Raw genomic sequence first — 18,206 nt, 5'->3', positions numbered from 1 at the left:
TTTCTCCTTGTGAGATAGCCAATTTTTGGAGTTTTGAAGGTTGTAGAGTTGTAGAGATAGAGTTTTTCAGTGTTTTCTCCCGCAGAGGTAGGGTTAGGGTTTTGCAGTGCACTAATCCAAATCTTTTGTGACTCTACAACCCAATGGATACATAAGGACACTGGTCACATTCATAGCTAGCTTGCATCCCCTCTGAGTTGCCAGAAATGTTACTCATTTTTACCCCCCACCAAAAATTCAAAGTTTAAATGCAAGCCTACCCTAACGGCTACTTCCCATCTTCTATGTTATTTTAATGCCCTTGGAAAATACAAAAAAAAATAATGAATGATTTAATCTTTATTGTATTTTCTTATTTTCTAAGTTTGTTTCTACTAGCCCCTATTCTTTTCGCACCGTTGGATCTTGCTAAGATCTATGTTTGTCACTATCTCGCTATGGCGAGTTGCACAGGGTTACTCACGACGACATAGCGACATGGGACCCAGTTGATAATAGTCAATATGGCAACGGCGGTTTATCTTGTTCTTTCTCCGGCGCTGAGTTTTGATAAGTCCCCGACACTCGCTATCTCGCTATCGAAAAACTCAGGCATCTTTCTATTAGCAACATAGCGAGGCGTCATGAAGTGAACATGGTGGGGCCACAAGCAATGTGGAAGGATGACTGTGATTGAAATAGGGTTTTGTTCCACCAGTTGTGCAGATTTTTTGATGTCATCGGTACCCCGAACCCACGCCCCTTCCATAAACACACGAGGATTTTTTATCGTCAGATCAGTCTTAATCTACGATCGTTGCTATCTCGCTATGGGGAGTTTCTTGAAGGTTATGCATAGCGAGATAGCGACTCAACAACACATGTTCTTGTGGGGCCAGGCTTGTTCCATAAGCTTCCAAGTGATGCCAAGGTGGGCGATGTTCCTATTGGTCGGTGCACTGACAGATTGGGTGTACCTTTAGGGTCGTCAGATGGTGGCAGATCAACATTTCTTGTTATGTCGCTATGAGGAAATGATCGACCTTTAACTATAGCGACATAGTGAATATGGGACCCACCACTTCTTCAGGGTACTCTGTGCAGTTTCTCATCTTTGATTTGGTCTTAGATCGACGATCGTCACTATCTCGCCATGAAGAGTTGCTCAAAGGATATGTCTAGCGAGATAGCGACTCAGTGCCATGTGTCCTCAGAATTCTGTGGGGTCCAGTTCAAAACACCAATAGTGAAGGAAAGGATCAAAGCAAAATCAACGGCCATTGCTATCTCGCTATGGAAAGGAGCTCGAAAGTTGTGTATAGTGAGATAGTGATTTAGCGACACGTGTCCTAGCGAGCCCAACCAAGGTATTAATAGAAAGGTTGGCAGTTAAAGTCGCAGTTTCCTGAGGCAGTGACGGTTAGGTTGGGAGGTGGCACAATTGGTAAAGAAGATATAGTCAAATGCATGAAGACTCCATGGGTTGGAAAAAAAGAACAAATCATTGGTCCATGTGGCTTATCCTGGTGCCAAAATCCAGTTGACTATTTGACCTTGCTGATTCACGGGCTAGAAACAGAGGATATCGGGTTTACTTGCATGATCCGATCTTCATGATTGATTTCAACCACTTCTGAGTGAATGCTGTGCTTGGTAAATGAAGGAGAACACTCCACCACCTCTGATCCTATCCATCTACCTGGTCAAAACTGTTTAATGGCGTTGTTTCTGTCTTTTCAAGACCCTGTTCCATCAAAGATCAGATTTCTTAGGTTTGCGCCAAGGTTGGATTTGCCCTAGATCTGCATGATTATTCTATGTAAGACTTAATGGTAGTGGTTGTAGAGTAACTTCAGTTAGAGGACATCTCAGTTATGCTTGAGCTATAAAGGCAATTTTTGTAGATTTTGTTCACGTCGACTCTTCTCTGACTTCTTTGTTTTTGATAAGGTAAACAGGTTTTAAGGGGTCCTGAAACCCATAAGTTTAACAACAAGAAAGGCTGAAAATAAGCGAAAAAATGCCCAGCCAAAACATAAGCCTTACGGCTGAAAATAAGCCCAAAGGCCCAGCCCGAAACAACTGCCCACTAAAAAGGCCAGAGAACCAACCAGAAAAACAGAGACCAGACAAAAAGCCAAAGCCAGGAGAAACAAAAACCAAAGGACATAGACCCAACCTAGCAAACTACTTCTCCATCTCGAGCATGGTCTGGGCAGCTTCGACGCACTCTTGTTGCTCTACAATTTCACTATAAATTCCCTTTGCCTCTGAACTATATGACATTCTGCCTTATCTCTTTTAGCCATTAATGTGAAAGTGCAAGAACTATTTGCCTCTCATTGGTGTTTTGTAGAGATCTGTGATTTGCATGACTGTATCTCTTTTGGCTTGTGAATGATATATAAGTGAATCTTCTCTTCCTTGTGTCATTCATCTGGGTTTTCTAATCTGCATGTGGTTGCTAGGTTAAAACAAGTCTTAATGTGTATATCCTTTGGTGTCATGATGGTTCAATAGTGCATATATGGGCAGGATTGGTTGAACACTCTATTTTGGTGCATCACCCCCGTAGGTTAGAATAAGTAGATTTTCTTTTCATGCATTTCTTCTCCCTTTTCCTCTCCAAGAGTAGTTAGGTGCACCCTGATAGTAAAGGAAGCCGGCCTTCTCCGGAGACTCAACCTCATAGTTCAAGTCCCATAGCTTGGAGGTTGTTTCCATGTTTCACAAGGTTGTCCTTAGGTAAAAACTTTGGACAAGGGCGCAAACCTTTGTGACAATACTAACCATTTTGGTGTCCTCGTGGGGTTGGTTGTCTTCGGTGGGTATATCTACTTGTTTTTCCTCATCATCAAACATGACCTCAATGTGGTGGGTCTTTCCTTTCCCGAGGCATCTATGTCTAGGTTCCTATGGTCCTTTGCAGTTGAAACTAGTTTCTTCTTCGGAGCTCTTGTCTGGTAGCTTCATCCAATGATGGCTTCCTTGATGAAGGTTTATTATCTTTGTCTCTCAAAAACATCGACACTTTAGAATGTGAGTAACCTCGAGATGATGATGCTAATGATGATGCCATACTCCATGCTTCCTTAATGGCCCCCGACAGGGTGGCAGGATTGAACCCCTTTACCCAACACTTCGGTGGTCTTGTCAATATGTCCATGAAGAGCACTATTTGTCTTCTTTCAAAAATGTCAGTGACCAAAACAAAGAGTTTCTGGAATTCCGCAATGTATTGGTCAACCAATGCAGTTTGCCTTAGTTGTGCCAAATCTTTAAAATTGAGTTCCAGATATTTACCATCAAATTGATCTATCAATCTCTCAGTGAATTCTGCATAGGTATTTATTTGACATGCCTCAATGTGATGGTGTCATGATGCCACCATTCATGCGCAACTCAGTCCAAGTGTAATGCCGCAAATTTAATTACTTCTTCTTCTAGCATAGGATTTAGCTGGAAGTAAGTATTGGCCTTCATAGCCCATGCTTGTGCAAATATGGATTCGGATCCATCAAATTGAGACAAATTTACTTTACTCAACTTCTTCTTGAGATCATCGTTAAAATATCCTCGGTTTCCACCTCCAAAATATCTCATTCTCGGATTTGCATAGTCTTTGTAAGATATATCTTCCTCAAAATTCGCATCTTCTAGTCTTATCTCAATTCTTCTTGAACCTCCTCAAAAGTTGGTTGCTTCCATCCCTGTTGTGCCTCCGTCTGTTGAAGAAAAGACGACATGGAAGGTCGTCATTGTGCAGGATGAGGGTTTTCTTTACCCAATGTAGAGTCTGCGCTGTGACTATTCTGTTCACCAAATACTTTATTGTCTGCCAATTTCTTGAGAATGTCTTTCATGAGTCGCTGAGTATCATTGATATGTGCATGTTTCCTCACAAGTTCTCTTAGCAATGCCACAAGTTTGGCTGTTGTGGGTTCCAGTTATGTTGCCATTCTATCAACTGAATGGGTTCTCCTTCTCTTCTGACTATAAACTCCCATTTACTATTCACAGGCTGGTAGGATCAAAGCTATGATACCATTGTAATGTTCCAATCCCGGAGAAGACAAACTTCCATTGTATCCTAATTTTGTTCTTGTCAAGTGGTTGGAGGGTGTGGTACGGAGAGGATATGGTGTCTCAGATGGTCATACATAGCCTTTGGTATTGGTCATATGGTGCAACTAAATTGCTTGTAGGATATCTAGGTTGAGGTTGTACGAGAGGTATTGAGGTGGTCGTACGATATCTATCTTAAGGCTATATGGTAGGTAGAGGAAAGGTCGTATGATATGCAATGGCAGGGCGTACGGTGAAGGTGAGAAGTCCATACAATATGAGTATGGAGATGTAGTTGTACGGTGAAGGGGGTGTGGAACTGGTTGTGTTGTGCAAGGTCGTACGATGTAGGGAGGGGGTTGTACAGTACAGGAAGCAACCGTGTGGGATATGGAAAGAGGCTATGTGGTGGTGTACAGTGTGGGTGAGGGTTATGGAAAGTGTACGAATGGTATAGTGTTGTGTGGGATGTAAGGTATTACAGGTTGCGTCGATTATTCTGGTCGTGCTCAAGGTTAGCCGTACGAATGATTGCATCTGCCAGAGACACCAAACAATGTCAGTACAAATATTGAAAACCAAATCATAGGTTGATGCAAATATAAGTATTTGCAAATAAAGATAGCGCACATAGAGAAACAACAATAGCACTTTAGATTTGCCAAATACACTGATAGATAAAATGTCGCTCTGATTTGCCAAATCTGAACAAAACCATACATATGGAATAAGGTGAGGGTTGAATCTCATCGAAATCGGACAAACCAAATAGGGAAGGCCTTTCACTTCCGAAATGACGAACAACAGAGAACTCCAATAGGAATTCACAGTACATAGAAAATAATCCAAAAATGCATACCTAATGACTACCTACAAGTCGTGCTTAAACACCTGTCGGGGAAAACTTTTCGAGGGTGTACAAAGATAGCCAATGGCAACATAACTACGGAAAGAAAATGAAAATTGGTCCGAGATATATTAAACCAATCGGCCCAATTACAAGAGCTTAATTAAAATTTATTTTATAACGGGAATATTACTGTTTCTTCTTGTTGAACACAATTCTCTTATTAGTAATGCATACTTAATTGTTTAGATAAAAGATTTTTGTATATGTTTTACCCATGTTCCAAGGCTTCATTGGCATGACATTACACTAGGTCTATCTCTATGTCTCTCTCTTCCTCTTCCTCTTTCTCTTTATATCTTCAAACATAAATGTAATCACTCTATTCCCCCCTCCCCTCGCTACTCCTATCTCTCTTCCACTATCTCTATATCTTCTCCATCTACTTCAATTAGCTTTATCAACTCCTTTCCCTTTGTTGTTTAAAACTATTAGTTCATTGAAACATTTGTTAACCAATTTACACCATTTTTGAATTTCTTATCTATTTATGTATATAATAATAATAATTCCTCATTGACCCTCGACTTCCCTTCCACATTCCCCATTACCTATTTAACTTCACCATTTTTCGAATTTCTTATCGATTTATATTTTTTTATAGATCAAAATTCTTCCCCATTGAGCTTCGACTTCTCTTCCACATTACCAGTACCCACCAAGATGTGGTTGCTAGTTCAATACAATAATGAAAAACTAGTTCCTTAGAACTTATAGTCCCAAAATATAATCTTGTAAGCAGTAATTTAGGATTTCACACTTGGGAAAGTTAAAGCTTCATTATGGGCTGTATAAACCACTAAGAACTAAATTAGGATATCACAGCTTGGATTGGGCTAAAAATTCAAGCTTTATTATAGGCTGTAACAGCAAATAGTAGAGGGAGAGAGAAAAAAGGGATTAGATGATGACAGGTAGTAATGGATCTGTTAGGATAATTGGTCACAGAAATATTTGGTTCATGTTGAAACAGAGGGTCAACCGCATGACGCATACACCAACCCAACCTAATGTTGATTGGGAAAGATCGGGTCCCTGCGCTGCATAGAATAATGACCACACTACTACAAAATCAGATACAGAGTCAGGACGATTTTGCTTTTCTCAATTTCAGTTTCCTCCATTTGAGAAACCCCTGCGGATTAAATTCCTTCCACTTACCATAACAGGGCAAGAAAGGATAACGATCTATGTTGATTTTGAGTCTGAGCATGGCCAGTTTGAATCTACAATGCAGTAAAGTCTTGGTCTCGGCTTTACAATCTCAGGGATTTTGAGCTTTTGCCCGATCATTCAACCAGTCTTTCTACTGAAAAGGTAAAGAAAAATTTGTGTCTGAAAATTTGCGAGGATTTACTTCAAATAATGTTCAGTGAATCAATTTGAAACTTGATGCGTGTTTGAAAGAAATTAGAAATTTTCGATTTTGGAGTACAAAAGTAGACAAATCTTAAAACCCTTGCTAAGCACTGAAGTAACCTAAGCGACTTACCGCTCTGTTAGGGTTTACTTTTAGGGGATTTCTTCAGTCTTAAATTGTTATTTTGGAGCTCGTTGAGTCTAAATCCATGGTCCTTTGCAGGTTCAAACGGCTAAAATAAAATCGCCATGGCTTTGTTTCCGAGATTCACCGGCGTTTTTTGGAAGCTTTGTAAGGTCTGGACATGGCGATGGATGAGATTCATTACTGGCGAGCCGCTGGTTGTATACGGAATCTTCTGGACGACATTTCTGGCTGCAGTTGTAACAGTTGCGTGCGCGGCTTGTCAATTGGCTTTCACCTCTGCGGTGTTGTCAAGAAGGGGGATTGGAAATACAGTGAAAAGTGAGGTTTTTGTTCGTGTGCCTTTGGACATGCCGGGAGACGTCATAACTTTGCCAGTCGCCCTGTTCAAACCATCCGTCATGGATTTCGTGATTCCTCCGATGTTTGCAGCAGTCGTTGTGACAGCTTCTGCCTGCTTTGTATATGCAGTGGAGATTTGGGAAATTTTCTAGAATCTTACTCTGCCTTCACTTATATCAGTAAAGTTCATTTCAGTCGGCACTTTGTTTTTAAAAAACAACAAATTTCAGGCTTTTCCATCACTCCGAGCTTCACCTCCTCTAATGGCGGACTCTGGTATTGGGGCGCCAAAGAAGAGTGGTTGCTTTGAGATGCTTCTAATGGCTTCCTTCAAAATTGCCAAAAGGATTTTGAAGGAAGGCGGTTAAAGTCTCCTGTTATGGAATCTATGTTTTTGTAAGGAAGCGAAGGCATCCTACAAATACTAGCATATAGAAACTATGTTCTTGTTCTTGTAAGGAAGCAAAGGCATCCTAGAGAACAATTATATATAAAAATTTAGATAAAAGATTTGGTGTGAATCTTGTGTTTGATGGGATTTGGAGTTTGAATGGATTTGAAAGATGAATGATGATACATATGTTTGATGGTATTTGAAATATGAATGATGATATATATCTTCGATTATTTTTTAATTCATGGAACATGTTTTGGTAAAGGATATGTGTTTTTTGATAATACATATATTTAGGACGTTTTGGTAAAGTTTTTAATCACAATAAATAAATAACCATTCCTTTTGTGTTGTGAGAATACAATCTACAAGATCCACCAAGACATTTTTTCATAGCTATGATGTTCAAATAATGTTGTTTATACAATTCTAGTTTCCAGTTCTTAGGCTTCTTCACACTAAATAGCTTGCAAAATTATAAACAAATATTACATCTTGTTGCATATAAAGCCAACAAACATATTGCGACAAGTTTGAAACTACTTTCTCCAACACCAAAATGGACAACAATCCTAGAATTGTGTGTTTCTCTCAAATATATTAATCTTTTCTCTTTTAGAACTTAAAAAATTGCATTTGAAGTGTTAGGATTTTGGCAAATATGAGAAATAAACAATATTAAGATAATATTGAAATAAGAGAAGATTTAATGGGGTTCACCCAATATGGGCTATGTCCACTAGAAAAACAATAATCCACTTATTCTATCATCCAGTGAAGAGAAAATTACAGTATAATAATACTCACATCACAAAATTGCTTATTTATCAAGCCTATTGAAGTGGTTTACAAAGTTGACTAACCCTAACCTTGAAAGGATATTCTCGTACTCATATTCGTATACTTGTATTCCTATTCTCATAATTTTATTCGTGTACATTTTGTCAAACAATTCACAAACCTTAACTAAATTTCTTCACCAAAAAACATTTATATTCTTAAAACAAAGTTTTTAATAGTTCTCACACCTTGTTAAACCTTCCTTAACTTTCTTAGTAGCAAAAAAAAGGTTCATGTTTCTTCAAAACATTTTGTCAAACAATTTTCATGCCATGTCAAACCTTCCTCACCTTGCTTACAAGTAGAAAAAAATTGTACAATGTTTCTTAGAAGTATTTTGTTATACAAATCTAACACCTTGTCAAACCTTTCTCACTTTTCTTAGCAACAAAAAAAAATGAATAAACTTCTTTTTCAAAGTGTTGCACCTACATAATGGCAAGAGTTTGAGTTGAGTCGTAGAAAACAAAGAGAGAGTTTAGCATATATGTTCATTTTTATGCTTATCAAAGATCAAAGAAATATTATTCAATTCTAATTCTAATTCTTATTTTATTTATTTATTTGGACTCCATGAAATCAATATCTTCTTACAACATTAAAAGCCTATTTTTATAGCATCATTGGTATCACTAACACTGTTAATCTTGATCTAAAAAATATTTAATATAGTTCAATTTATTGGATGAGAAGTAGTATCTTCTCCAAAATTCATATACTTTGAGAAAGTCTATGCAACCACATTTCAAGGATTTTTGACATGCATATAATAAAATTCACAGCAACATCCATTTATAAAGCATTTAGCATAATAAATTGGACTTAACCTTGTCATGTATCTTAGTCTATTATATTGGCATCTTTTTTTATATGGCTATCTCTAAATTGACTTGAAAGGATCTCATGAATGTTTTTTTATGAATAGAATAACATTAATAAAGAATGTATTTGAATTTGATTTTATGGTATTATTTACAATACATGAGACATGTCTTCAAGATTTTCTACCCATCTCCCCATACGAGGGGGCATCTCTGGGATGAGAACAATTTAGGGATGTTTCTTTAGCTATGACACTGTAAACAATACATGATCAAATAAATTTATTTGGGTTTCAATGGAAGTATATAAACTAACTATCCACAAGAATGCATATGATGTTTGATAACATGAAAGACTAATATGTTTTAAGAATTCTATCATTTATATTTCAATATGATGAATAATACTATAATCAATATAATTTTTTATATAGTTATCCATTGCTACCCCAAAAGTAGCTTCAAAAAGTTTAGTGCTTATTCACACATCTCTACATATCAAAAACTTGGTGGAACATGGAGAATTGTCTATATACCTCAATAATGGTACAATAATTAGATTTAAAGTATAGTTTCATAATAATAAAAATATATTTAATTCTTATATAAACTTTTCATATATTCAAATTATATGGTTTCTATATCTTTGATTGATATGGAGGTTTCATATCAATTATTTATGTTATAAACTTCTAGATTTTCATAACTAGGTAGCAAACTATTTAAAAGAGGTATTTTTCCAAAAATAATTTATATGATAAGTTCATTAATTTAATTGTTGACACTAAATGCTATAGTACTTGAATGGTAAAGAAAGGAAGAAAATGTTGGATTCTTTTCATGATATATTTGTTTTAAGAAATATAAGTACAACATGCAATTGCAATGGTCATGAGAATTAAATATCCATTTAGTTTCCAATAGCAATACATTGTTAATGCTTGAAATAAATTTAGTTATCTTATCTTTATTTATTTATATTAAAAAATAATTAGATATTAATTTATTCAAATCATTACTTGATAATATTATTTGTATAAAATTATTTTTAATATATCAAATAATTATTAATTTAATATAATTGCACGATTATCAATAGCTTATTTTAGTTATCAAACCGATACTTTAATATAATCAACTCTATATCCATTTGATTTTTATTAAATAATTAAGTATAGTGGTGAGTTGTTAGACAACAATTTTAGATTTTGTTTTGATAAATTGATAAATTGGTAAATCATTAAATATTGCATATTATATGATAGAGAAAAAGTGGTATCTTGGACGACTAGTAATCTATAAGTATTTCATATACTTTAGTTACTAAAAAGGCTTTTATAGTTAGATGATTAGACTTATGTTTATAAATCTATTAGTCTACATGTGATTACAATCATAGAGAAGAATGTACAAATTTTAGAAACATAATTTAAGATTTTAAAATAATAGTTGCAACTTTAAGAGTATGAAAAGATTAAAGGTTAGAAAAGAAACTCTACGAATTTAAACAAACTTTTAAATAAAAATCATATTATCAAATTTAGAATCAATCAAGGACTATATGTGATGTACAAATTAGTGTTACTTGACAAAATCCTAGAATGCTATGGTTATAATTTTGTAGGTTGTCATTGTTGGCAAATAAAGCTAAAGACCTGGTAAAGTCACTATTGAAACAATGTTATTCAGATCAGTGAAGTACTATCAAAAACCTAGTTGAGTTTTCAGAATAAAGGAAAAATTATTGGAGTAAGAATCTTATCAATGACGCTAAGGAAATGACTTATGGAAGATTCATTAAGGATTTTGAACGATCCCTAATTAGGTCACAATACCAAAAAAGGAATTAGGTTAAGGAAGTATACCATCTTAAAATGGACACACTTTCCTTTTAAGACCTTTTAGCACACTTTCCATAACGCCTTTCTTGGACAATGGATGAACCTGTGCTTCATCTTTTCCCTATCTTCTTCCACTTTCTTAACCATTCCTCCTGGAAGAAACCTTAGCTCTTTATGGCTTCCATGTCTTGACCTCTTGATGCACGAGCATCCAGTGGTGTAAGGGCAATCCTATATCACACAAAAAATAAAATGCTTATGGATAGTTTCCGTTTAATGTGTTTTTATTTTTGGATACCCATTTGGGTCAAATAAAGGTTCCAACTCTCACAGTTCCACTATTAGTTTTCTGGGTTAGAGTTTTTAAGCACCTTGGGATACGTGTAAATGCAAAAAATGGGCTATTTTGTAATAGGGCCAAAATAATGATGAGTTAGAGGGTGTAATTTGGAGGGATGATTATACTTGTAATTTAAAATGCTCCAGAAAAAGAATCAGGTCAAAGGACTTTACACTTAGAAAGTTATTGCAGTTTTAAGTTTCCTGGAGACCTCTTAAGAGCGCTTCAAAGTCAGATATGGGGCACTAAACAGCCTCGTACGGGGCCAAAAAATGGGGGATGAGAAAAGTTGGTCCATAAGGCTATAGAGTGCTTCAAGAGCTTTTTGAAAATGTAAACAGTTCGTCAATCAGAGTCCCGATTCAAAAGTTATGCCTCCCGGAAGTTGGACTACCGTTTCTGGATTCTTCTAATTTTACACCGACTTCTAACGTGACTTCTGAAACCTTCTATTTTTGTGGTGGATGCCAACTAGCATATTCTAGAATGTATTCCTAACCCTAAACGAATTGGGGTCTATTTAAGAACATTTCTAGCATTGTGAAGGTAGTTCTTAGTGGAGTTAGAGAGAAGGTACTGTGTGGAGGAATTCTTTCTCCAGAATCATACTATTGTAAGCCCATAGGGCATTTTTCATTGACAATAATATTTCCCTTTTCCTATGTGTCCATTCTAGTCTTTGTTTGTGTCTCCATCAAGTGGTATCAGAGCAAGTTTTCCTAAGTGTGTAGACAAAGCGCCGACTGTGAGGTAGTTTGCTTCAGGACTACATGGTTGTGGGTTTGAGACAAGAAGATGCCTCCATGAAAGGAACACAGTGGAAGGGCCAGAGTTGTTACTCCTGAGGTTAGAGCCCTCCAGAGACATGTTCAAGCATTGCAGGAGGAGTTCTGTAGAGGACTGAATGTTTTCGCAGGCAACAAAAGTGAGGAAGAAAATGAAGAAGAAAAAAATATTGGACAAGAAGGGGAAGGTGAAGAGTAAGTCCTAAATCAGGCTAAGGAGAGGTTTTTGAGGGCCATTTCTAAGCTTGTAAAAAGACCTAAAATTTATGTGGGTATGTTTTCGATAACTCTAAACCCGGATGAGTTGATCGATTGGATCAATGAACTAGAGGAGTATTTTGAGTATGAGGATATCAGAGACCCTGAGAGGGTTAAATTTGCGAAGGCCAAATGAAAGGCCATGCCAAAATCTAGTGGCAAGAGGTTTAGATGGAAAGGAATAGAAGAGGAAAGGAGAAAATCACAAGGTGGACAAACTAAAGAAATAACTCATTCTAGTTGATTACGAGCTTGATTTGTTCAAGAAAATGCAAGGGTTAAAGCAAGCAGGAAAATCTGTCTAGGAATATACAGAGGAATTTTATCGAATTCTTATTAGGGTAGGGCATATAGAAGCTAATAAGGAGAAGATTTCTCGTTACCTCAGTGGGTTACGACCTAAAACTCAGGAGTTAACTCTAGTTAGAATGACTAGCATTGAAGAGGCATACCAGTTTTCCCTGTGAGTTGAAGAGACGCTAAACAAAAAGTTTGATGGAAGACAAAGAGGGTGTAGTCAAGGAGGAAGGGGCAGTGGTAGGTCATTTGGAGGCTGAAATGAGACCCAGAAGAAAAATTAAGATGTGGGTACTAGTAGGAACTACAGGAACAAGGGTTTCAACCGCTCCCGTGATCAAAAATTTAGAGATTAGAGAGGAAGAGACAGAGGATGTGGACAAGGTTCAGGAAGAAGAGGCTTCTGTGGTACCTATTTTCATTGCAATGAAGAAGGTCATCCTGCATTTGAATGCCCTCAACGACCAAGAAGGACAGCTAGGAGAGCTGATGGTCAAGCAAGGGTTGCTCATGTGGATGAAGATGCGCAATCATCACATTTTGAGGATGCAGAAAGAGGAGAGGTTCTCATAAATGAAAGGGTCTTACTAAGTGGTAAGATTGAACTTGGAAAAAGGAGGAGTTTGTTTCGTACCTGGTGCAAGTGCAAGGATAAGTGTTGTGATGTGATTGTTGATGGTGGCAGCACTAACAACTTGGTGTCTGAGGAGATGGTCTCTAAGCTAAAGCTCAAGAGGGAGAAACACCCCCAACCCTATTAGATTGCTTAGGTGAAGGATGATCATAAGGTCCTGGTCAGTGAATAGTGTTTAGTGAAGTTCAAGATTGGGAGTTACCATGATGAAGTTTTTTGTGACATTATTCCAATGGATGTCTGTCATTTATTGTTGGGAAGACCATGGCAATTTGATAGACATGTTGTACATGATGGTCATGCAAATACATACTCTCTGACAAAGGTTGGAGTTCACCACAAATTGAAGCCCTTGATAAAGGAAGGTGAAAAGGTATGCAGTAGTGCTAGGATATGTCTTGTTGATGGAAGAATTTTTTTGGATGGTATGAAACATTAGCATATGTGTTATGCTTTGATTCCTAGAAGAGATAATGAAGGTAGTAGTGAAATTCCACTTGAAGTTCCAAGCCTATTAAGTGAGCATGGAAATGTCATCTCTGATAATATTCTAAAAGGGTTGCCACCAGTAAGGCAGATCAGTCATTAGATATATTTAATCCTTGGAGCTAGTTTTCCTAACAAGGCTGCTCATAGGATGACTCCTACTAAAATTGAGGAGCTAAACAAACAAGTTTAGGAGCTATTAAGGAAGGGTTTCATTCGAGAGAGCCTAAGTCCATGTGCACTACCTACAGTACTGGCACCAAATAAGGACGGAGAGTGGAGAATGTGCACACACTCTTGTGCTATAAATAGAATAACCATCAAGTATTGATTTCCTTTGCCAAGAATGGATGATATTATGGACTATTTGAGTGGAGTTCAGTATCTCACAAAGATAGATCTCAAGAGTGGCTATCATCAGTTATGGATACGAGAGGGAGATGAGTGGAAGACTACATTCAAGACCAAGGAGGGTCTGTATGAGTGGTTAGTCATGCCCTTTGGACTGACCAATGCGCCAAGCACCTTCATGCGGCTTATGAATGAGGTACTAAAGAAGTTCTTGGGAAAATATGTTATTGTCTATTTGGATGATATTTTAATTTTCAGTAAGACTTTGGATGAACATTTATTGCACATTCGTAGTGTCCTTGAAAGGTTGAGGGAAGAGAAAATGTTGATTAATTTGAAGAAATGTAGCTTTGTAAAAAAAGAGTTAGTCTACTTGGGGTTTGTTGTATCATCTGAAAGTCTCAAAATGAATCCAGAGAAGGTAAAGGCCATCTTGGAATGGCCTACTCCAAGGTCTGCTACTGAGGTGAGATCATTTCATGGTTTGGTTAGTTTTTACATGAAGTTTATTAAGAATTTCAGTGGCATATGTGCACCCTTGATTGAAACAATAAGGGGGGATAGGAAAGAGTTCAAGTGGACTACAACAGCTACAAGGAGTTTTGAACTATTGAAGAAGAAGGTGACAGAACAACCTATGTTGGCACTTCTTGATTTTAGTAAAGTGTTCTACGTAGATTGTGATGCTAGTAGCAGTGCTATTGGGGCTATATTGAGCGAAGAAGGTAAGCCTATTGCATATTTTAGTGAAAAATTGAATGATGCAAAGAAAAAGTATTTTGTTTATGATCAGGAGTTCTATGCAATCGTTCAAGCCTTAAAGAAATGGAGGCATTATTTATTACCAAAAGAATTTTTCTTTTATACTAATCACCAGGCATTGTAGTACCTAAATAACCAAGGTAAATTGAACCAGAGACATATGAAGTGGGTAGAGTTCATGCAGAGCTATACATTTGTGTTGAAACATAGAAGTGGAAGGTCTAAAAGGGTTGTAGATGCATTGAGTAGGAGATAGTTGTTGCTGGCAGTAATGCGGGTTGAAGTGGTTGGGTTTGATGAACTCAAGAATCTGTACCCTGAGGATCCTGATTTTGTTGAAGCATGGAAGGCTTGTAAAGAACTTGTTACTATAGACAAAACTAGGTGGCTAGATTATTTGATTCAAGATGGTATGTTGTTCAAGGGAAATCAACTATGCATTCCAAGGAGTTCCATGAGGGAAAACTTGATCAAAGAGAAACACAATGGGGGAATGGCAGGACACTTTGGTCAAGATAAGACCATCACCATTCTTAGAGAACATTATTTTTGGCCTCAAATGTCACAAGATGTGAAGAAATTTGTGCAAAGTTGTCAAGTATGTCAAGAAACCAAAGGATTTAGTCACAATACTGGACTTTATCAGCCATTACTTGTTCCATCAAAGCCTTGGGAGGACATAAGTATGGATTTTGTTCTTGGATTGCCTAGGACACAAAGGGGTAATGAATCAATATTTGTGGTGGTTGATAGGTTCTCCAAGATGGCACATTTCATCCCATGCCACAAGACTCATGATGTTCTACATATTGCAGATTTGTTTTTTAGAGAGGTGGTGAGATTACATGGTCTCCCAAAGAGTATTGTTTTCGATAGAGATATTAAATTTGTGGGGTATTTCTAGAGGACTTTATGGAAGAAGTTGAGGATAGAATTGTAGTTCAGTTCTATACATCATCTGTAGTCTGACGGATAGACCAAAGTGGTAAATAGAAGTTTGGGCAATTCGTTGAGGTGTTTAGTGGGAGATAAGCCGAAGGGATGGGATTTGATTCTGCCACAAGTAGAATTTGTTTACAATAATTTTGCAAATAGGAGTATTGGTAGATCAACATTCCAAATTGTATATGGAAGTAGTCCAAGGATTGCACCAGAATTGAGGAAGATGGAGCAAGGGGAGAGGACAAGTGCCAAGGTAGAAGAATTTGCTTGACATATCAAGAGCCTACATGAGGAGGTCCATGCACACATTACCAAGATGAATCAATAGTATAAAGCTAGGGTAGATCAAAGGAGGAGACATAAGGAGTTCCAAGTAGGGGATATGGTTATGGTACACTTAGGAAGGGAATGGTTTCCAGTGGGTACTTACAACAAGCTGAATATGAAGAAGTTTGGCCCCTACAAAATTTTGAAGAAACATGACTCAGGAAATGCATATGAGGTGGAGTTACCAGATGGGATTCGCATTTCTCCTATCTTCAACATTGCAGAATTAATAGAATATCATGATGATGGTGTAGATGGGGGGTTGATGATGGAGCCATGTCCAATTCCTACTTCTAAGAAGGAGGAGATAGAAGAGATTCTGGATAGTCATGTGGGTAGGAGTACAAGAAATAAATAGTATGAAGAGTACCTGGTGAAGTGGAAAGGATGACCAATAGAGGACTCAACTTCGATATCAACAAAAGAGGTTGCCCATTTGGGTTTTCCTCTTCCATAAAGTGACAGGGTCACTTTTCAATCCACCTTGGGTGTCTGATGCAAGAGCATCCAGTAGTGTAAGGGCAATCTTGTATCACACAAAAAAAAATGCTTAGGGATAGTTTCTGATTAATGTGTTTTTATTTCTAGATACCCATTTGGGTCAAATAAAGGTTCCAACTCTTACAGTTCCACTATAATTTTTCTAGGTTAAATTTTTTAAGCACCTTGGGATATGTGTAAATGTAGAAAATGGGTTATTTTGTAATAGAGCCAAAATAATGATGAGTTAGAGGGTGTAATTTGGAGGGATGATTATACTTGTAATTAAAAATGCTCCAGAAAAAAGAATCAGGTCAAAAGACTTTACGGTTACAAAGTTATTGCAGTTTTAAGTTTCTTGGAGACCTCCTAAGAGCGCTTCAAAGTTAGATATGGGGAACTAAATGGACTTGTATGAGGCCAAAAAATGGGGGATGAGAAAATCTGGTCCATAGGGTTGTAAAGCGCTTCCAGAGCTTTCTAGAAATGTAAACAATTTGTCAATTAGAGTCTCAGTTCAAAAGTTATGCTCCCAGAAGTTGGACTACCATTTCTGGATTCTTCTAATTTTACACCGACTTCTAACATGACTTCTGGAACCTTCTGTTTTGGTGGTGGATGCCAATTGGCATATTCTAGAATGTATTCCTAACCCTAATTGAATTGGGGTCTATTTAAGAACATTTCTGGCATTGTAAAGGCAGTTCTTAGTGGAGTTAGAGAGAAGGTACTGTGTGGAGGATTTCTTTCTCCAGAATCATACTATTGTAAGCCCATAGGGAATTTTTCATTGACAATAATATTTCCCTTTTCTTGTGTGTCCATTTTGGTCTTTGGTTGTGTCTACATCACCTCTTGGACTAGGTTAACCCAGGTTAATTTGGATTGGACCTTGTACCCAGAGATTGTGAGGCTCGAGGCTCGAAAGGCCTTACGGTTTAATTGCTTTAATTATGCTCTCTAGTTAGCTTGTTTTGTTTTCCTTGTTGAAAACTCATATATAAGGAGGCTTCATTTTCTTATAGCATTCTCTCATAGCATACGTTCCTCTCTCAATCTCAAGAATTCATATTCTTTTTAAGACAAGAAAGCTATTGAAGGAGTTCAAGCATTCAAGCAAGGGAGATTTCTATCGACCATTGAAGGATCCTTTGTGGATATTTCCTCTTCAAGGTCTAGCTTAAGGTTGGCCATCAAGGGATGAGATCTACATTAAAGCATTCATTATCTTCTACATTGATGCACACTTACATCCATGACACCGTGATGGGATTATGGTAAATCAGTTGAAAATTGTGGAGATACCCCACATTCCTAATTCAAGATTTACAACACATTACAAAACAAAATCCTTATTGAAAAAGGTTTTAAGCAAGGTAAATCCTAACATTTATCTTTTTTTCAATCATTTACATTTAGACTTATCATTTAGAAGGTTGATTCCTCAATCTAGGGCTTGACCAAGACAAGCCCTCATCGAATAAACAACAAAAACCCTTCATTTTATGTGTATAGGAGAAGGATAGATTTTTTTTGCATGTGGATCTAGAAATAACTCTTCAGGAGCTTCTTGGAGAAGTTGATTTAATTTTCTACAGTGTTGTCAAACTACATTGAATTTGCAAGAATTGGTATCTTCAAGTCGACCTGGTCCTTTTTGCTTTTCTAGATGAACATTTTCTAGGTTTTACTCCCATCACTGTTTCATTTGGGAAACTACAGTTAGGTATTTAGAAATAGGCTCAGATCTACAACTTTCAAAGCTAAAATACATCTTCTCATACCTATTTCAAGGTGAGTCTTTTATATTTTATTTCTTTTCATATCTTCACCCTAGATTTCTATAATAAT

The 18,206-nt window shown here is 37.0% G+C and overlaps 1 protein-coding gene across 1 annotated transcript; it reads left to right on the top strand.

Annotated features, from left to right (window-relative positions):
• The first annotated feature begins 5,897 nt into the window (after positions 1 to 5,897).
• Positions 5,898 to 7,318, top strand: LOC149567434 (uncharacterized). Its single transcript, XM_089820624.1, has 2 exons — positions 5,898 to 6,268; positions 6,534 to 7,318. Exon 2 carries the CDS (start codon positions 6,560 to 6,562, stop codon positions 6,947 to 6,949), a length of 390 nt encoding a protein of 129 aa, XP_089676750.1. The 5' UTR covers positions 5,898 to 6,268; positions 6,534 to 6,559; the 3' UTR covers positions 6,950 to 7,318.
• The last annotated feature ends 10,888 nt before the right edge of the window (positions 7,319 to 18,206 follow it).

The sequence above is a fragment of the Cupressus sempervirens genome, chromosome 3 (assembly GCF_028749045.1).
Source record: "Cupressus sempervirens isolate cs-2001-9-10 chromosome 3, ASM2874904v1, whole genome shotgun sequence".
Classification (NCBI taxonomy): domain Eukaryota; kingdom Viridiplantae; phylum Streptophyta; class Pinopsida; order Cupressales; family Cupressaceae; genus Cupressus; species Cupressus sempervirens.
This window is presented reverse-complemented; position numbering and strand designations above follow the sequence as displayed.